The 17,792-nt window shown below is 53.9% G+C and overlaps 6 protein-coding genes across 6 annotated transcripts; 3 read left to right on the top strand and 3 right to left on the bottom strand.

Moving 5' to 3' along the window:
- The first annotated feature begins 730 nt into the window (after positions 1-730).
- On the top strand, positions 731-2,718 carry SODALDRAFT_352580 (chlorocatechol 1,2-dioxygenase). Its single transcript, XM_028613598.1, has 3 exons — positions 731-1,455; positions 1,563-1,998; positions 2,131-2,718. Exons 1-3 carry the CDS (start codon positions 1,166-1,168, stop codon positions 2,347-2,349), a joined length of 945 nt encoding a protein of 314 aa, XP_028464449.1. The 5' UTR covers positions 731-1,165; the 3' UTR covers positions 2,350-2,718.
- A 781-nt stretch (positions 2,719-3,499) lies between these two features.
- SODALDRAFT_315698 (endonuclease/exonuclease/phosphatase family protein) lies at positions 3,500-6,323 on the top strand. Its single transcript, XM_028609299.1, has 4 exons — positions 3,500-4,145; positions 4,246-4,622; positions 4,709-5,526; positions 5,702-6,323. Exons 1-4 carry the CDS (start codon positions 3,862-3,864, stop codon positions 6,032-6,034), a joined length of 1,812 nt encoding a protein of 603 aa, XP_028464450.1. The 5' UTR covers positions 3,500-3,861; the 3' UTR covers positions 6,035-6,323.
- SODALDRAFT_299709 (hypothetical protein) lies at positions 6,091-8,237 on the bottom strand. The gene is made up of 5 exons (XM_028608872.1): positions 7,721-8,237; positions 7,440-7,609; positions 6,929-7,324; positions 6,674-6,814; positions 6,091-6,477 (listed from the first exon to the last, which is right to left on the bottom strand). The coding sequence occupies exons 1-5, from the start codon at positions 8,097-8,099 to the stop codon at positions 6,361-6,363; spliced, it is 1,203 nt and encodes a 400-aa protein (XP_028464451.1). The 5' UTR covers positions 8,100-8,237; the 3' UTR covers positions 6,091-6,360.
- A 524-nt stretch (positions 8,238-8,761) lies between these two features.
- On the bottom strand, positions 8,762-12,182 carry SODALDRAFT_282057 (hypothetical protein; the record flags this gene model as incomplete). The annotated part of the gene is made up of 6 exons (XM_028608320.1): positions 8,762-9,162; positions 9,236-10,176; positions 10,287-11,287; positions 11,378-11,537; positions 11,831-11,926; positions 12,031-12,182. 6 exons carry the CDS (start codon positions 12,180-12,182, stop codon positions 8,762-8,764), a joined length of 2,751 nt encoding a protein of 916 aa, XP_028464452.1.
- Positions 12,183-12,866: 684 nt separating this feature from the next.
- SODALDRAFT_224495 (hypothetical protein) lies at positions 12,867-13,474 on the top strand. The gene has a single exon (XM_028607359.1). It carries the CDS (start codon positions 13,040-13,042, stop codon positions 13,379-13,381), a length of 342 nt encoding a protein of 113 aa, XP_028464453.1. The 5' UTR covers positions 12,867-13,039; the 3' UTR covers positions 13,382-13,474.
- A 2,554-nt stretch (positions 13,475-16,028) lies between these two features.
- Positions 16,029-17,611, bottom strand: SODALDRAFT_335752 (hypothetical protein). Its single transcript, XM_028612539.1, has one exon. The coding sequence runs from the start codon at positions 17,333-17,335 to the stop codon at positions 16,190-16,192; it is 1,146 nt and encodes a 381-aa protein (XP_028464454.1). The 5' UTR covers positions 17,336-17,611; the 3' UTR covers positions 16,029-16,189.
- Positions 17,612-17,792: the final 181 nt, after the last annotated feature.

Raw genomic sequence — 17,792 nt, forward strand, 5'->3', positions numbered from 1 at the left:
GCTCTCGGGAATTACGGCGGCAAATGTATATTCGTGTCATTGTCTTCGTCCTTCCGCTCTATTTCTTTTCTTTTTTTCTTATTTCCTTCGGCTACACTACCGGCATCTTTTTTCTCGATATCTAATCAAAATAACAACATAATCATGAGACGATATCACACAATATTGACCGATATGCACCGACAAAACTTTCAGAGCCAGACTGGGATTCAGTAATGGGGGCATCCCTATCCCCCACGCAAGTTCGATTTTTTTTTTAAAAAAAATAAGAAAAAAAAATCGGGGAAGAATATTCATCCCTTCGGTGTGGTTCCACCACAGTTTTGAGAGATTCTTCTCCCTTGTCATACAAATGCAATGTACCTTGCTTGGGGAAAATGCGGGACATGTTACAAAGTTCCACGTGTGCAATATCAAAGCGACGACATCTACGGGGTATGATCTTCAAGGCCAGTTGACAGGTTTGGCCTTGCAGACATCTACACAGTGGAGTATTACGGAGTAGGTACTTTTACTCAAACAGCTCGCCACGCTACGTTGTACATGAATCTCTTTCCATCTCGTCCGTGTCAGTGATGGTGAGTGGTCAACAGGAGCCGTCCACCAGAGCCGTGTCGGAGTTCCGACATGCCGTAAAAAGGTGGGTCCCTGGCTTTATGCGGGGTATTTCCTCCCACTCTCTCCATGAGACGCTACGACTCCGTACGTACTCCGTATTTCGTACACGCCACAAAGCGGCCTTGCCCTTCGGCATCGGCTCCCAAGTCGGTCGATCCCCCTAGTACAGATCAGTCATGGAGTCGGTCATGGAGCTGGGGTGGTTGAATTTGACACTAACCTAACAGCAGAAACCAGAGAAGCAGGCCATATTCTCGCCTCCCGGGGCCTGGGAATATGGGGGAATGGGGGGGCGGCATGTGTTCTTTGTTTTTCCCTCCTGTACTTAAGGATCTTCATCTCCGTCCCTGACTTTCCAATCCTACCACCCTCATTTTCTTTCTCTCTCTCCTTATCCGCCTTTGGTCCTTTTTTCAAGAGCGAGCTTCGAACTTCAGCAAAAAAGCACCTCGAATTTCGGGATTTTGACCTGACCTAGAAATAGGGTTTCAGAACGTCCTGTTCCGGGGATTTCCTTCTCGTCCTTCCTCACAACCGTTCAGACACCATGGCTCCCTCCACCAACGGCCAGAACGGCGCCAGCCAGCCCCAGAAGGCGGAGCGTTTCGACCCGACCTTTACCCAGCACGTCATCGACACCATGGGTCCCAACGTGACGCCCAGGAACCGACAGCTTTTCACCGCCCTCTTCAAGCACCTGCACGACTTTGCTAGGGAAGTCGAGCTTTCCGTCGACGAGTGGATGGCCGCCGTCCATTTCGTCAACTCGATCGGCCAGATCTCCACCCCGCAGCGGAATGAGGCCCACCGTGTCTCTGATATTCTCGGTCTCGAGTCGTACGTCGCGGTCCTTTTTTTTTTTTTTTTTTTTTTTTTTTTTGTGACGTTGTTGTTAGTCTGGCCTATTGGATTAATCGCTAACATTTCCTCTTCTCTCTTCTCAGGCTCGTTGACGAGATCGCCAACAAGATCGTGGCCGATGGCGACCTCGACCCCACGTCCTCCTCCATTCTCGGACCCTTCTGGTCCCCCAACGCCCCCTTCCGCGAGCTCGGCGACACCATCATCCAGAACCCCTGCGAGGGCGGCCGCGTCTGCAAGATGTTCGGCACCATCACCGACCTGACCACCGGCAAGGGTATCCCCAACGCCGTCTTCGACATCTGGCAGGCCTCCGCCAACGGCAAATACGACTTCCAGGACCCGGACAACCAGACGCCCAACAACCTCCGTGGCAAGTTCCGCGCCGACGAGCAGGGCCGCTACTACTTCTACTGCTACCACCCTACCGCCTACAGCCTGCCGAGGGACGGTCCCAGCTGGAAGCTTCTCAACCTCATGGACCGCCACCCCATGCGCCCTGCCCACATCCACATTATGGTGAGTTTTCCCTTATTTCCCCATCCCTTTTTTTTTTCTTTTTTAAATCTTTTGGACGGAAGGAGAGGAATCGGAGCCAGATCAAGAGAGAGAACACTAATGCTGACCAAATTTTCTTTTCCCCAATGACAGGTCACCCACCCCGAGTACAAGGGCTGCACCACGCAGCTGTATCCCAAGGATGACCCCTGGCTGGAGACTGACACCGTCTTCGCCGTCAAGAACGATCTGCTCTGCGACTTCAAACCCCTGGAGAACGACCCCAAGGCCGAGCTGCAGCTCGAGTACAACGTCTTCCTCGCGCCCAAGGACTACAAGGGCATCTTCGCCAACGCCAAGGGGAAGCTGTAGATTTAGGATTGGAAAAAAAGGTGAAGGAGCAGCGACGATAGTGGATGGGCGATTTTTTCGTTTTTATTTTTACATTTCTCTATTCCATCAGGGTGGGAGGATGATGTGAGTGCTTTTATGCGTCACGACGTGATACCTGTACCGGCTCCATTTCTCTGTTATATATATTTTGCATATACACTACTATCTAGAGCGCTTTAAAACTCCGGCTTAGGGGGTTGGATATCTTCAAACGACCATTATATCGGGGGAATCTAGTCGTTACACCTAAACCTACACTTACATGCACATTTCTCAGTGATTGCCTTATTTTGGGATAATCAAGGGCTTTCATCATGTCCGTCGTTTTGCGGCCAGCTTGTAATTAGTCGATTGGCCTTCGCGAACACCCCTACCCCTTCGACGCGTTGTGTTTTCTGTCAAAGGGGTGCACTTAGTTAGCTTGGGACCCGAGTATAATACATTCGTTTATTCCATTGGCGAGGTACGACGCTACAAAATGGTGGACAGGTAAGTGACGATAATAGCGAAAGCCTTTTTACTTCTGATGTTTTTGAGGCAGAGACGAAGAAGGATACTAATTTTCCGAGACAGCAACGACTGCAGAATTCATGCGACGAGAAGACGATAAACGGTTGTTAAGGCGGTGTGATGGTGGGGGGAAAGCGTGGAAAGGGGGGATGGGGTTTCATAGACTTATTATCGTCCAAGAAATCACATGAAAAAAGACTAGGTATCTATCCCGTTTCCTTCTCCGCATTAATACCTACTACGTCCCGTACGTTTGTTTCTACACGTGTACTGACCCAGAATCAGGGGGAGATCCCGCAAAGATCGGTTGGCGCATACATGTTCACAGTCACCTTCCAAAATAAGGGGGAAGAGCCGGGGGGTGTTCTCCATACATGTCTATATACATACAAGCGCTGACCGTGACCATGGCGAAGACGGGAAAGCTGAGTACAGGTAGGTAGACTCTCATAGGTACGTACTTTGTAATGTACAAAGTACCTAACATGAACCCCAGACCTTTCCCGATTCGGCGCGTGGCAAGGAAAACGTGCCAGGCACTGCGGCATCTAACAGGACAGTTGATAACCACCCCTGGTCCGCTTCCTCACCCTTTATCTCCCGTGCCAACTCTCCCCCTCGACGAATCCTTTCGCTTCTTTCAACTCCCTCGCCCAGAAGCGCATCTGATGGCCTTCTCTCCTCGGACATGGCCGTTGGTGACAAGATCCAATCGGTCCCCTGAGATTGACTTTTGGGGACCATTTCTTCCAGATGGACGGACGAATACAAGTAGAACCTGCATTAAAGCATGCATGTGGGACGGAGCTCCCCTGCAAAAGATCCTCAGCAGGGCCCTTGAAGGAATAGGATGAACGAGCCTACAAATAGGTTGTCGTACCCGACGGGCCAGCTGAAATGGTCCCTTCTAGGTTGGACCTCAATTGGGCTTTTCCGTATCGACTTCCAATTGACCTGGCCTGATCAACGACCGACGCCAATATGAAGGTCCCTGTCGTTCTCTCGTCCCTTGTCGCCGTTGCCTCAGCTGTCACTGTCGCTGAGATCAACGGCAACCGCTTCCTATCCCCGCTCCAGGACCAGAATGTCACCGCAGTCGAGGGTCTCGTCCTCGCAAAGGGACCCAACGGCATCTGGATCCGCTCCACCCAGCCTGACGACGATGATCTGACATCCGAGGCCGTCTACGTCTTCGATCGCAACGTCGGCAGCAGCCTTGCTGTGGGTGATATTATCCAGCTTGACGGCACCATCCTTGAATACAGGTGCGAGGCTTTTACTTGCAGGAGAGGCTGTGGGGCTTGCTCAATGGTGTCTCTTTCACCGTAAATGCTAGACTAGACTGACACGAACATACAACAAAAGGTCGACCGACACTCACATGTTCCTCACGGAGATCAGCAGACCCCGTAATGTCCAAATCATCTCCCGCAACAGCCCGGTTGTCGCCTACGTTGTCGGCGAGGACACCCTGAACCCTCCGACTGAGCAATTCACCGGCTTGGACAACGGTGATGTGTTTGCCGTCCCCAACGACGTTGCTAGACTTTCTGCTGTAAATCCCGTCCTCGACCCGTCCCAGTATGCCATGGATTTCTGGGAGGCCCTCTGCGGCGAGCTCGTCACCATCAAGAGCCCCGTTGGTGTGACCCGTCCTAATCAGTACGGTGACACCTGGGTCCTGGGCACTTGGCCTGCAACTGGTCGCAACGAGCATGGTGGTCTCACCATGACCGACAAGGGTGAGTCCCTACAATCTTCCATGTTTGTGGTCGGATGCGGGATTCTCAGAGGTCCGTCTTGCTGACTAGTAGTCGAAACGTACAAGATGGCAACCCTGAGGCCGTCGTCATCGGCACCCCGCTAGATGGCACCCGCAATCCCGAGACCAAGATGGGAGACCAGTTCGCCGACATCACCGGCGTCGTAACCTACGCTTTTGGCTTCTACCGCATCCTACCCCTGACCGCCATCACCGTCGAGACGCCTGCCTCCAGCGACGCGGAACCCACCACCCTCGAAAGCCGTGGCGACTGCCGTGCCATCACCGTCGGCTCGTACAACGTTGAGAACCTCTGGACCCAATCAGCCCACCTGTCCGACATCGCCGCCAACATTATCCAGTACATGAAGACTCCCGACCTGATTTTCGTCCAGGAGGTCCAGGACAACAACGGCCCAACCAACGACGACGTCGCCAGCGCCAACCTCACCCTCGCTGCCCTCACCGCCTCCATCGAGGAACAGAGCGGCATCCTGTACGACTTCGTCGAGGTCGAGCCCGTCCGTAACCAGGATGGCGGCCAGCCCGGCGGCAACATCCGCAACGCCTACCTCTACCGCCGCGACGTCATCGAGCTGTATCAGCCCAACCAGGGCGGCAGCACCGATGAAGCTGTCGTCGTCGAGGGTCCCGCCCTCAACTTCAACCCCGGTCGCATCGATATCGGGAATCCCGCTTGGGACGCCAGCCGCAAACCCCTCGTCGCCGCCTGGCGGGCCATTCGCGGGCCTACGAACAAGCCCTTCTTCACTGTCAACGTGCACAATGGCTCCAAGGGCGGTTCGTCCCCCTTGCACGGCGATCCTCGCCCTCCCGTCAACAACGGTGTCGACAAGCGCGGAGAGCAAGTCGAGAGCATCGGGGTAAGTTTGACAGAAGAAAACAAGAAGAAAAGAAGGAAAAAAAGGAAAAAAAGAAGAAGAAAAAAGCCCCTCCTCTGTTTTATCCTGCCATCCTTGTCAGGCTGTATTGGCAGAATGCCACACCGTGATCATATTGCTAATTCCTTTCTTTCTCCCCCGATCTGTGTGGCGACAGACCTTCATTGAATCGATCCTCTCTCAAGACCCCAAGGCCCGCATCATCGCCGCCGGCGACTTCAACGAGTTCGACTTTGTCCGGCCCCAGGTCCTCCTCCGCGAAAAGTACAACATGACCCATCTCAGCACCCACAGCCTGCCCGAGACGGAGCGCTACAGCTACGTTTTCGACATGAACTCGCAGCAGCTCGACCACATCTACGTCAGTCCCGCTCTGGTGAATGAGCAGGCCAAGATCGAACACATCCACCTGGCTGCGTGGCTCGCTTATCCCGACCTGGTCAGCGACCATGACCCCTTGGTCGCCGTCCTGAACGTGTGCGGCTGCTAGGGCGGGTGACGGATGTTTGGTGTATGCAGTGTAAACTAATGTAATGGATGTGATGCGACTGGAAGTTGTTGCTGTAGATGAGCCATGGGAACGGATACGGCCGGTCATGAGGCAGCAAATACAACGAGCAAGTTGCATGTCCACACATGTTTCCGAAACCTTTTATTCCCCTGTTATATTCTTGTGGTTTCTCCTTGAAAAAAGCAAAGGCCTCCGCATCCAAGGGCGTGAAAAACAACGTGGACTGATCCAACAGACGCTGGTGTTGAACAAACTCGTAAAAAAGAAGAAAAAAAGAAGAAGAAAAGGGCAGGGGGGACCCTTTGTCAAAAGTCGTCTTCGTCTTCTTCCTCGCCAGCGTTTCCATCCCCTTCCCCTGAGTCACTACTTTCGTCATCCTCTTCTTCAGAATCAGGCATGACTATCCGATTCAAAAAAGTAATCTAGTACGAACGTGTAAGCCCTTGTATGTTCCAGATTGTCCGCATAGTTTCCCCTTGCATGAGGTAGGACGGGGGACGGCAGAAGACGAGATGGGTGGAGCGCGACAGAAGGAGAAAAGGGGGAACAGAAATTCAAACCCCAAAAAGGGGAGGGGAAGGGAAGAGGAATGCGGAAAGAAAGGAGAAAAAGACTCACGAAGGGAACCATGGCTTGAATTATTGCAGCCAACCGATCCTGCCCATCATCCCTGGTGAAAATGTCGTCTTCAACCTTGACCCCGACCGTAAAATTCCGCAGCTTGAGAAGTTCAACGTCACGATGATCGGCAAGGTAGCCCTATCAAAGGCCTTGGTCAGTCACAACGCAAAGGCAAGAGGGGAGGCAGAGAAGAGGGCGGAAAAAATAAGAAGAAGAAAAGGGGGCAGAACTGCATCAAAATGCCAAACAGACCTTCGGCTTCGTCTTGAGCGCATTGCTCTGGTTCCCCGCAGCAAAAGCTTTCAGAGCGGCCTCCTGGTCGTCCTCATGCTCGTCGCTCCTCCCCCACCCGCCGCCACCAGCCTTCGTCGCCTTTGATTTCTGCTTCTGCTTCTGCTTTTGTTTCTGTTTCGGCTTCCCACCCATCCGTTGCGCGAAGAAAGTCCGCTTGAACCGCTCATCGTTCAGCACCCTGCGCCACCGCCGTGGCCTCTCGTCGATGCTGGCACGGAGAGCCTGCACCTGCGAGGCCGGAGGGTGCCACAGCCCGCCGCCCATGAAGCAGTTCCCGCCCGGCTCGACGTGGAGGTAGTAACACGCATACGGGCCTTTGCGCCCTGTGCGGGACCAGGCGGCCGAGAAGTGCGGCTGTGGAGTGAATTCAGCGCACGGAGCAGAGAGTAGATTACCCGAGACAGGATTTTCCCCGGTGATGCCATGATATTTATGGTCTCAAAAGGATCCGCAGCATATCTTTACACACCTTATACGGAGTGGGATCCTTGGTAAAGCGAATATCGCGATAAATGCGGAAAATGACGTCCCTGGGCGGCAGTTCCGGGATGGTCTCGTCCGCCTCGATGACCTTGGTCGTGAAAGTCTCAACGAAAGACTCCCAGTCCTTCAAGGCGCGGCGGAACTCGCCATTGTGACCTAAGGGTCGTAATTCATGCGTTCTTGTCAGCTAAAATAAACGGACACTTTTTTTTCTTCTTCACGTCAGGAGAAAAAGCCCAAGGTTATGGGGTATCGGGACGGATTCACTCTTCAACCACACCCTCCTGTTATTTTCTTTCAGATCTCGAAGGAACAACAAGGTATTTTTATGCAGCCTCGTGTCCTCGTACTCAACCCCGTCAAGCTCGCGGAGTTTCTCCAAGGGCAACACAATCACTCGTGGCCGTTCGTCTTCGTTTTGGTCCTCGAGCTGTTCTTCCTCGCCGTCATACTCCTCGTCTGCGCCCCTCACCGCATCCTTCTCTCCCTCGCTGGCCCCTTCATTAGCATAATCGTCATCTTGCTGCCCTTCTAGATCGTCGTTATCTTCAAAGTACACGCTTTTCTTGGGTGTGCTTGAGATGCGCCGAGAACGTCGTCGGGGTGTTTCATCGACAACCGAAGATGCCGCGCGCTTCCGTGGCATTATGGCGTTCTTGGGGGTGGCACCGAAAGGAAAGTGAAATAATGTTTTGAAATACTGCCAGTTAATTTCTTAGTATCTCGTGGAGGCGGGTCGAATACATGGGCTGAGCACTCGAGCCTCAAATGCGTGACGGTGATGTGATTGCGTCATGATCCAACGCGGGTAATCACCAAAGGACGCGAGAGGCAATGGTAGGATAACGCGAGTAACACGTAATCACGTGATGTTAACCTTGCGTTCATTATTAATCATGACGTTTCTGCCGATCGGAATATCTAAGGTACCTTAGGTAATGCTTGATTGAGTACACCGGAGAAGGTACCCGCCCATCATCGTCGTCCAGAGAGGCACGGTGCTCGCTGTCGAGCGGTTCCTTTACCATGTTTCTTCTCCATCAGTGTATTTAATATCAGTTAAGCAAAGGGTTTTCGTGCCTATTGAACTGGGTATCCTCCTATCCTCCTTTTAAGACGCCGTTGGATAATTTGCAGAGAGCAACCATTCTGGTGACTCTGGCAAGTGACATGTCGAGACAACCCAACCACAGAATTCGACTGGCACCACAAACCAACACCGTCCCAATTTTTTTATTTTTTTTTAAACCCCCCCAATTCACCACTGCCCTTTTCAAGCCATCGTTGAGGATCAAACATGACCCATCATCAACCAAGAACGACCTGAGGCGCCATCCGTCCCAGGGGCGTCCTGTCTCTCGGTTTCTCGATAAGGTTCGCATACCCGTCTAAACTTGACCCCATCACCCGGACCATGTCGAATATATGTGAGCCTTTGAACGTCTCCGCCCAGAGACGAATCACGGCCGCTGCGAGTTGCCTCAGCCTCGTGCTGTCCCCGGCAATGGCTTCCATGCTAGGCGGTTGTCCCGCCGTTGGGCCGCCCAGCGATGGGTCGATGGGCACAGCGAATTCCGTCTCGTCAAGCATGCGTCGCACCATTTCCAGCAGGTTCTTTTCTTCGGGAGATACCGGCGGTTCGTTCGGCCCAATCGAAGAGAGCGTCAATAGCCATTTGGATAATAGTACGGCACATTCAAAGTTGCACACTTTTTGGATTCGTTGTCAGTCAAAACATGCCACGGGGGAGGGGAAGAAGAAAAACAACAAAGAGTCACCTACGAGAGTGCTGGATGCTCCATTCTAGTGACTTCGTCCTAGCCACGTAATTAACGCCGGCCTTGACCAGTATCGAGAGGGCATGGATCGCCTGGAAGACAGCTCTGTGGAGACGCAAGCTGCGAATCAGAAGCGGCGTGTTGGTGAGAGATGACGCGATCAGCATGTGGTCGCGCGTCTCCAGGGCCCGGTTCGGCGGAATGTCGGCATACAGCCGGATGTAGGCAAGTCGGAGAAGAGCCGTCGCGTTGAAAGCCACGGGCCCGCCAGGGAAAGAGTCGCCCGTGCCCACCGGCTCGGCGGCTCGCAACTGGTGTCGGTGCTCGAAGCTGCTTTGCCAGACTCGCAGCGCCTGTGTCACATCCTCGACATCGTCTGGTTTGAGTCCCCTCTGCGGCTCAAAGGGCGGAGTCAGCGCGAAAGAAGTCTGCTTAAGGAGGTAAATGTGCTGCATGAGGGCGTGGATCAAGACGTAGTGGCCAAGCGCCGAGATGTGTGGAGGGAGAGCCTGCGGTGATCTGCTGAACAGCCTGGCGAATGCATCGTGCACAGTGATATCTACCGGTGGGAACGCTTGCCGCGCTTCCTGCCATTGCCACGCTGTTTCCGCCCTCCACATGCGAGACGGATAAGGCAGGAATAGGTTGACATCGGACGTCAAGAGGAGCGGCGGCATGTTGTACGCTATGCTGCATAGATTGAAGAAGCAGAAGGCTATCAGCTTCGTGCGCGAGGCGCCTTCTAGCCGTACCCATGTCTCCCAGTCAGGCGCAGCCCCGGGGCTAGATTCAGCTGCCAGGCCCTCTTCACGAACTAAGATGGCGATGTGGCTCTGCAGCGAGAGCGCTTCGTGCAGGATGGCATTGGCGCCCCAAAGTCCTACGGCGAAGAGGAGCAACACGGCCTGGATGGTCTCTAACCTAGCTTGGGGAGTATTCGGCGAGCTGAATTAAGCCGGGTCGCGGGTCAGCAGGCTAGAAGCTCCCTGCGGGGGGGGGGCGCGGTACGGAAATGGGGAAGAAGGGAGGGCGCATAAAGAGAAAAGAAAACTCACAATGGCTCCCGATGTGTATCTTGCGTCATGGGTCGTTCTTGCTGTGCCGAGGGAAACGTGTGTCGAAAACCGGCACTAGGGGATGGCCTCGTCGAGTGCGGGCTGTACGCAGCTGGGGTGGGGAGAAGTGCATGAACTTCATGGCTATGCCTGCGCCGGATCTGTTCCAGAGCAACTGCCTTGGCGGCATACCAGAGGGCATGTCCGCGATGACTCTCAAATCGATACTGGGCGCCGACGGCAAGAATGGCAAGAAGAAGTTCGGGGGCCATCTCTGCAGGCGTGAGACTTGGGAGGTGGAGGAAGGGGAGATATTCGTGAAACCCGCCGATGTATCCTTCAAGAAACCGGGTCAAAGTGTGGCGAGAGGGGAAGACGAAGTCGTTGGGGAGGACGGAGGAGAACTCTTCCAACCTGTTTTTTATGACGGTATGGTCGGCAGCGGAAATTCGGAGTGGAGGAGCACGTGGTTCATCTCCGCTTCTCGGAGGTCCTTCTGGGCCCTCGCGGCCGTCGGGCTGAACGGAGGGGAACCGTGAGGGATATTGCGACCCTGGTTTCGATGGACCCCGTTGACCCAAATCTCCAGGCTGCCTCGGCCACATGCCGCCGGTTTGCTGGTCGGGCTCAAACGGTGGCGGAAGAAAATGGGACGAACTGCCGAACTCGTCGAGGAAGAGATTATAGTCGTCGTACGGCGGAGGTGCCGGCTGTGGTGCGAAGGCAGGCGCCAGGGCCGGAGGCTCTTCGCGCGGGCGTTCGGAGTATCCAACCGGCTCTCCGTACGACTTGATTCTCGCATGCGACGTCTGGGGCTGCCCCATATCGGCCATCATGGGTTGCATAGGAGAGACTTCGCTGGCAAGGGCGGCATCCGAGAGAAGATCCAAATTGCAGGCCGCAGCCCGAGACTGCTGGAGGCGGGGATCTTGCGGGTGTGTCGATGGCCCAGCGGTGGTCATGGAATCCTGGCGATACTGCTGGGGCTGATGAGGGGACGGCTGAGGGGGTTGTTGGTGAGGATGAAGAGGCTGGGGAGGTTGCTGAGGGGTATGTGTCGCCGCAAGGTGGATTTGTCGTGGAGGTTGAACGGGAGTTCGCTGAAGATTAAGCATCTCATGGTCCCCATGGTTCTCGGAGGACGGGAGCTGGTGGCCCCCGGCACCTGACGACTTTCTCAACCGATTGGCATCTCTATTACTGCTTCCTTCGTTGAGGTGGACGAGTTTCTCGTGCCGTACCAAGAGGTCGCTGATGTCCATATAAGCTCTTGTCTCTCAAGCGACGCAGCTAGCAGAGTTCGTAGAACAGGGGCAGTGCAGGTAGGAATGAGGCACAGGGGAGAGAAGTCGAAGATATCTTAGAGTAACTGAAATAGCAAACGGCAAAATGAAAAATAAAAACCGAAAGGGAAAGGGAAAAAAGGGAAGATGAAAAAAAAAAATTTGAAAAAAAAAGAGAACCATCCGCGTACAGGGCGTGGAAGGGACGAGGTGATGAGGCGACGAGAACAATTCAGAGACTCGAGAACTATAACGACTCACCGACGTCCGAAGGTTTTCCCGCAACGAGCCCAACCGCACGAGAATGGTTTCTCTTTAGTGTGAGTGCGCTCATGCCTCTGCACGTGCTCTACGCGCCTAGAGTGAAGAAGCAATGTAAGTCAATGAACCGGGAAAAGGCGGGGGGCGGGGGGGGGGAATACACCCCCCAGGGGGTGGCCAAGACAAGGAACGTCGTTTACCTGAAGCGTTTGCTGCAGTACTTGCAGGGCAGCGTCTTGGGTTTCTGTTGCTTCTCGGCGGTTTCCCCAAGGGGTGCGGAGGCGGTGCTAGGAGCATTCATAGCCGAACTAAGGTGAGGAGGCTGGGCCTCGATAGACTGGACTGGCATCATGTTTTGGAGAATCCAACACGGCCCAGTTGCACACGCGGGGCGGCACGCGGTAATGAGGATTGTGCGGATTCCACAGCACCAGATGAAGTGGGGGAACCGGAGAAGGAGTGAACAAAGGTAGCCGAAGCCGAAGGGAGAGGTAGAGAAGGAGAGAAAGAGGACCTGGTCCACGTGGATAGAGGACCAGGGGCGCGGGCGCGGGGGGGACAGAAGAAGTCCCTGTCCGGGGAAAGAATCCCGTCTTTTCACGCGAAGCCAGGAAGCGTTGGCCAAGGTATGATGTCCGTTGCGTATTATTCGGAGTGGCCTCGTCGCGCAAGAAGACCCAAACAAGGGTTCATGCCTCTCTCTCTTTCTCTGCGTTTGTCCCCGTTCGTTTGTCTCTGCTCGAGAGCAAGTGGGGTGGGGGGGAAAGGCGGCACAGGCCCCTTTCGCGGAACTCCTAGGAACAGTGATATTTCGGGTGATTCTTGGGAGTTGCTAATAAAAGAGGCTCTCGGTATTCCCTAGGTCATGCCCTTCTTTGGGGTGGTTGGGGAAATAGATAGACAAGCAGGCAAGCGATGGGACGCCCACGGAGGGAGTCGACCAGGCGCTAGAAAGGGAAAAGTCGGAGCCGCGTTTGCCTCAGGTGCGAAGCAAACGTGGGAGTGAAGTGGGCGCGAAGTGATGAGGCAGCGTTGGTGAGTGATGCAGTGATGCAGTGATGCAGACGACGCGGGTCTGGATCGCTAGTTGGGCTGGGGTAGCGTTTGGTTGGTGTCGTGGTCAGGGTGCTCGCGTGATGAAGCAAGCATGTACCCGAAACGGAGGGCCTAGGTACGTTGTATGAGACGTGGAGTCCCAACTTGGATAAAATGGAAGATATATGGCGAATGATGAGAAGGGGAAGGCGCGAGAATGAGAAAAGGCGGGGAAGATGGAGAATGGGGGCCAGCGGTGAGGAGATGGGACGGAAGGACAAGCGACGACGAGCGGAGTTGATAGATGAGGAGATGGATCGCTTGAAAAAAAAAAAATTGTACGACGTATTCGTACGGTGTGACTTGACGGAAACAATTAGAAACAAAACAACCGACTTGTCCAGGAGGACTCGTATTCTCAGTATGTGTTTCGCAGTTCAGGCTCAGGTCGTTGTCGCCGTTGCCTTCGTCGTTTATCGTCAACCCCTGGTTTGGCCGTTCGTAGACACGCGTTGAGTTGTCAGAATCGTAAGGCGGTCGTGGAAAAGGATAGGCCCAGCTAGGGCACGCGCCAGGATGGAGATTCGGTAAATATGAGCTATCGGTTTGCGTTTCGTGGAGAACAAGTGAAGACGGGGAAATGGTGAGAAACAGAAGAAGAAAGAGGGGAAACAGCCTCACACTAGCTGGGGGGGCAGCTAGCTACCTAGGTAGTAGATCCGGTAAGGTGTAGCTTATCAAGGTAAAAGAGGTGACGGGAAGTGGGTGGAAGTGGGCGGTTGAAGACTTCGGGGAGCCAGACAGGCGGGGGAAGCTCTGTCAGATCCTAAGGTACCTTGGGCATGGGGCGCAGGGGAGGGCAAGGCGGGGGCTGTACGACTTAATTACAGTACAGTGCAGTAAGAGGAGGAAAGTGTGGGGGAGGGGAAAGAGGAGGGGCGGGAACTGGCATACGACACAAGACATCATCATACCTAATAAGGTACGGAGTAGAGTGTAGGGAGTACAAGTACGGATACGTGGTCGGGGATTTGCAGCTGCTGGAGTATTGTCAATGTCACTGGGCCTTTGGGTTTCCTAGGTTCTGACCGGGCGACGTTGGGAATGGATGTACGAAGAACGAATAGATACATACTAGGTACTAACTACCTTACTCCGTACCACAGTCCGCAGCGCCGTCATGTCGCCAGTGGTGTGCTCGCCTTTGCTGAGTACCAAACTAAGGTAGCGAAGTAAATATATTCATTCATATACATGTACATGTAGTTAAGATAGGTAGTTATTTGTATAAGTCATGGGAGGCTACGTGTTAGATAAAGTATAGTGTGGAAGATAGAGCAGTGAACTTAAACCCGAACCAGACGTTGATGGCGGAGCAGTGAATGAATCCTATAATCTGGGGTCGGGGGATAATGTGCCATCTGGGGTCTCGACTCCGCATTGGAGAAGGTGGTGCACCTGCCTCCACCAGTACGGATACGTTGTAATTAAGGTCAGTGATAGTGGAGTGATGACGGGCTGGGATTGCCTCGGCTCTTAGGCGGAGTAGGATGTACACTTCGTACTTCGAACGTCCATACGGACGGTATTAAGTTGTATATCAGATATTATCACAACATCGTCATGCCACGTAGCAGGACTCCGTACGGATTGATAGTTCTTAGTGCAGAAGGTTCTTATCCAGCAGACACGTACAATCTGAGAGTGGAAACAAAAAAAAATAGGTATGATGTCTCTGTTCCCCGTCTTGAAGAATAGTTTGAGAAGCATCTCGTCTTCCCCAACTTGCTGCCCAACAACTTTGGTGGGATATATGATTACCTACAACGTACCTACCTTAGGGAATTCTACAATGGTAGTAATTACTCTGCAGAGCCCTGGAATCTTTGGGCTAGTTTGGGAAACCCACTTTGCCTACCTTGCCCAAGAGAGCACCACTAACGGTCATTAGCCTATTCCACGCTACGCACGAAGGTGTTGTGTTGTACAGTGGGGGGGGAAACAGGAGGGGGAGAGAAACTTGGGGTCAGGGGGTCTTCAAAAGGTACCTAAGCTCGAGGTACCCCCAAACGCACTGACATTAGTGTAGAGCCTGGGGCCCAAAGTGTGGGGGCGGTTGGGGTTGATTCACTACCTATGTATCTCGTCTTAGTGAAGTACAGGCTTGGTTTAGGTATCATGGTATGAAACTCATGTACCCTGGTAATATTTGGCGCACAGCACATATTCCCTCGTGTCTTGGTTATTGGTCACATGGGACACAGAATTCCCAGCCCCTCACCCCCTACCAACCGGGAAGCCAACCACCATAACCAGCCAGCCTGTACTACACGTGTACTTACTTGTACGGATGCTACGACGTATGTACTGAGTACGAGCGCGTATACGAATATTCAGACAATCAGCACTCGGGCTTCTTCTATCGGCGGTGTGTGTAAGGTAGGTATGCTTGTTCTTGTCACGCCTTAAGCCTCATTGGTGCGTTTGTCGGCGTTTGTCTCCTGTTTCGGTTTCGGGTGGTTCCGATGTCGATTTCAATGCGAGATTCAAGATACCTCCCGTCCCATTATTAGCATCACACCTCCATTAACAGGACACACACTTTTGAGGTCGGGTACCTAAGTGTACTTCGTAAATGTTGGAGGTGGAGATTTCCCCCCCTGTGTCACCTTGGAATCTTGAAATACCACCTTCATGGCTATACCTCGATTCCCCTCATCTACTCGACGGTGCTGGTTGCGCGTTGTACGTCTTTGTTTCTTCTTGCCGTTTCACTGACATCTGACCCCACTGACTACCTACCTACCTACGGAGTAGCACGGATATTGTTCTCCTAGTCGAGGCAGGTTGCCTTCTATCCGTACGAAGTAGAGGCTTGTGTCCTGGAAGAACGGATCCTACCTAGAATGAGACCCCAAATCTTATAATCCTATGTATATAGATAGGTAGATAAATCGCTAGCGATACGATACAATATCTAATTGTACACTCATGGGAGATGCAGAGACATAGTATCCTTGTCTTAATCCTGATCTAGCCTGACCGCGGTGATGGTGTAATAAACCTGGAAAGAGAAGAAGAGAGGCTCTGTGTCAAATTGCCTGCGTGCTCTAGGGATGCTGTGTTTTGCAGCCACAGTACTTTAGCATGATGGTCTTAGACGATGGATCGAATACTTGGATCAGGTCTGCATCGAGGCAAAGCCGCAATGTGGCAACCCAAATGCTAGCACAACAATAGAACAGGCACGTATCCCAGACTAAGAAGCGCGTCAACTAACCTAAACTGACAATTCAACATGAGGTTACTCGTAAAACAGTTCTCTCATCCAAACCGCTGCCTCGCCAATTCCTTGAGCCCCTTCATAGTCCCCTCCTCCCGCTCCCGCCACAAGCGCACCCTTTCCTCCCGCTCGGCCTCCTTCGCCCGCGCAATCTCCTCCCGCCGCAGCTCCCGCTCCGTCTTGCGCCGCTCCTCCCGCGCCTTCTCCCTCCGCAGCTCGTCCAGCCCACCACCTTCCCCCATGAGCTCGCCATCCCCCACCGCCGCGTCCCCGCCAGGCGACCCCTCCCGGAACCCGCGCATCTTCTCGTTCACCGCAGCCCGTTTCTCCAGTCGTCTTTCCCGCGTCCCCGGGTCCGCGCGCGGCACCAGCTCTTCCAGCCGCTCCTTCTGCTCCTTCCGGTCCCTCGCGCGGGCCGCCCGGATGTCCTCTATGCCCTTTTCTCGCCCCGCCTGCGCTTCGGACACACGCTCATCGCGTTGCGCGGCGAGGTCATCCAAGGTTGGGATCTTGGGGCCGGGACGGCCTGAACCGGAACGTATCGTCGGGGGTAGCGGGGGAACCATGTCGTCGTCGTCCTCGTCCTCGTCGTCATCTTCATCGCCACTAACCCTGCCGTAGCCCTTGTCGTCCTTTGTGCGGCAATCGCCCCTAGAGCCCTCACGTTCCCAACTCTCGTCCCCGCGCCGACGATCCCTGTCCCCACCACGCCTATCTGCAGGCCCCGATGGCTGACGTGCCACCGTATCGTCTCGGGACGCAGTATCCGGAGAAAGAAGTTCGGCCGCCCTCTCCTCAGCCGTTGCGAACATATCCGGATCATACCACCCTTCCCTCAACTCCCCGCGGTTCCACTTCCCCACGAAGCTCTTCCACCGCCCCCTGGCCTCCCGCTCATCCATGCGCGCCAGGGACTTGCCCTTCTGGAGGTCAAGGTAGTACGCAAAGAGGGCACGGAAAGCGCCAAAGTCAGACTTGGTCAGCGTCCGGGCGTCGAAAGGAAGGGAAGCGGGCGTCGTGCCGCCGCCGTGTGGAGTGGACGAGCCGTGTCGTCTATGGCGGCGGTCGCGCGATCTTTGCGGCGATCTGGATCTGGACCTTGACGCATACTGCCGCTTACGTCTCCCGTCTGGAGACCGAGACCGGGTCCGAGAGTGCCTCCCCATATAGCGATCACTCCCCGGCATCGCGTGGCTGGGTTACGTGTAAAAGTAAGGCAATAATGGTAGCTGTAATATCTGCCCTCGGAGAGGGTATATTCTTTGGCCCCGGACACCCAGACGAGCCGCTGCGATGTAGACGGACGAGTAAGAAATCGAGTTGATGGCGGATAGACTGAAATTTCCCAGAGAGAGTGATGCAATGGTCGACAGCAACGGTAATCGATTTGTGAGAGGGGTGGGTTTTGTGAGGCAAGCTGTTAAGCTGCGTAGAGACGCCTGTATTAAGGTTGGAAGGAGTTGTCCAACGAAGGATGAAGATGCGCCGCGCCGGTTGAGTTTGAGATTAAGGTACGTAAGGTACTTCCACGAGCCACCCTGGTAGATGCTTATGTGCAAATTTGCATATACGCATGTGAGACAATCGAGCGTATCGTATTAGCGAATTTGAATCTAAGCGACATAGCCACTGGCTTCCAAGCCG

Source organism: Sodiomyces alkalinus, assembly GCF_003711515.1.
Source record: "Sodiomyces alkalinus F11 unplaced genomic scaffold SODALscaffold_9, whole genome shotgun sequence".
NCBI classification, from domain to species: Eukaryota; Fungi; Ascomycota; class Sordariomycetes; order Glomerellales; family Plectosphaerellaceae; genus Sodiomyces; species Sodiomyces alkalinus.

Bases quoted from the DNA above. Each gene is read 5' to 3' on its own strand.
- SODALDRAFT_352580 (XM_028613598.1), top strand. From the start codon at position 1,166: ATGGCTCCCTCCACCAACGGCCAGAACGGCGCCAGCCAGCCCCAGAAG. The intron at 1,456-1,562 runs GTACGTCGCGGT...CTCTCTTCTCAG, and splicing joins GATATTCTCGGTCTCGAGTC to GCTCGTTGACGAGATCGCCA. The intron at 1,999-2,130 runs GTGAGTTTTCCC...CCCCAATGACAG, and splicing joins CTGCCCACATCCACATTATG to GTCACCCACCCCGAGTACAA.
- SODALDRAFT_315698 (XM_028609299.1), top strand. From the start codon at position 3,862: ATGAAGGTCCCTGTCGTTCTCTCGTCCCTTGTCGCCGTTGCCTCAGCT. The intron at 4,146-4,245 runs GTGCGAGGCTTT...ATACAACAAAAG, and splicing joins GGCACCATCCTTGAATACAG to GTCGACCGACACTCACATGT. The intron at 5,527-5,701 runs GTAAGTTTGACA...GTGTGGCGACAG, and splicing joins AGCAAGTCGAGAGCATCGGG to ACCTTCATTGAATCGATCCT.
- SODALDRAFT_299709 (XM_028608872.1), bottom strand. From the start codon at position 8,099: ATGCCACGGAAGCGCGCGGCATCTTCGGTTGTCGATGAAACACCCCGA. The intron at 7,325-7,439 runs GTGTGTAAAGAT...TTCACTCCACAG, and splicing joins AGGATCCCACTCCGTATAAG to CCGCACTTCTCGGCCGCCTG. The intron at 6,478-6,673 runs GTGAGTCTTTTT...CGTTCGTACTAG, and splicing joins TTCAAGCCATGGTTCCCTTC to ATTACTTTTTTGAATCGGAT.
- SODALDRAFT_224495 (XM_028607359.1), top strand. From the start codon at position 13,040: ATGGAAGATATATGGCGAATGATGAGAAGGGGAAGGCGCGAGAATGAG.
- SODALDRAFT_335752 (XM_028612539.1), bottom strand. From the start codon at position 17,335: ATGCCGGGGAGTGATCGCTATATGGGGAGGCACTCTCGGACCCGGTCT.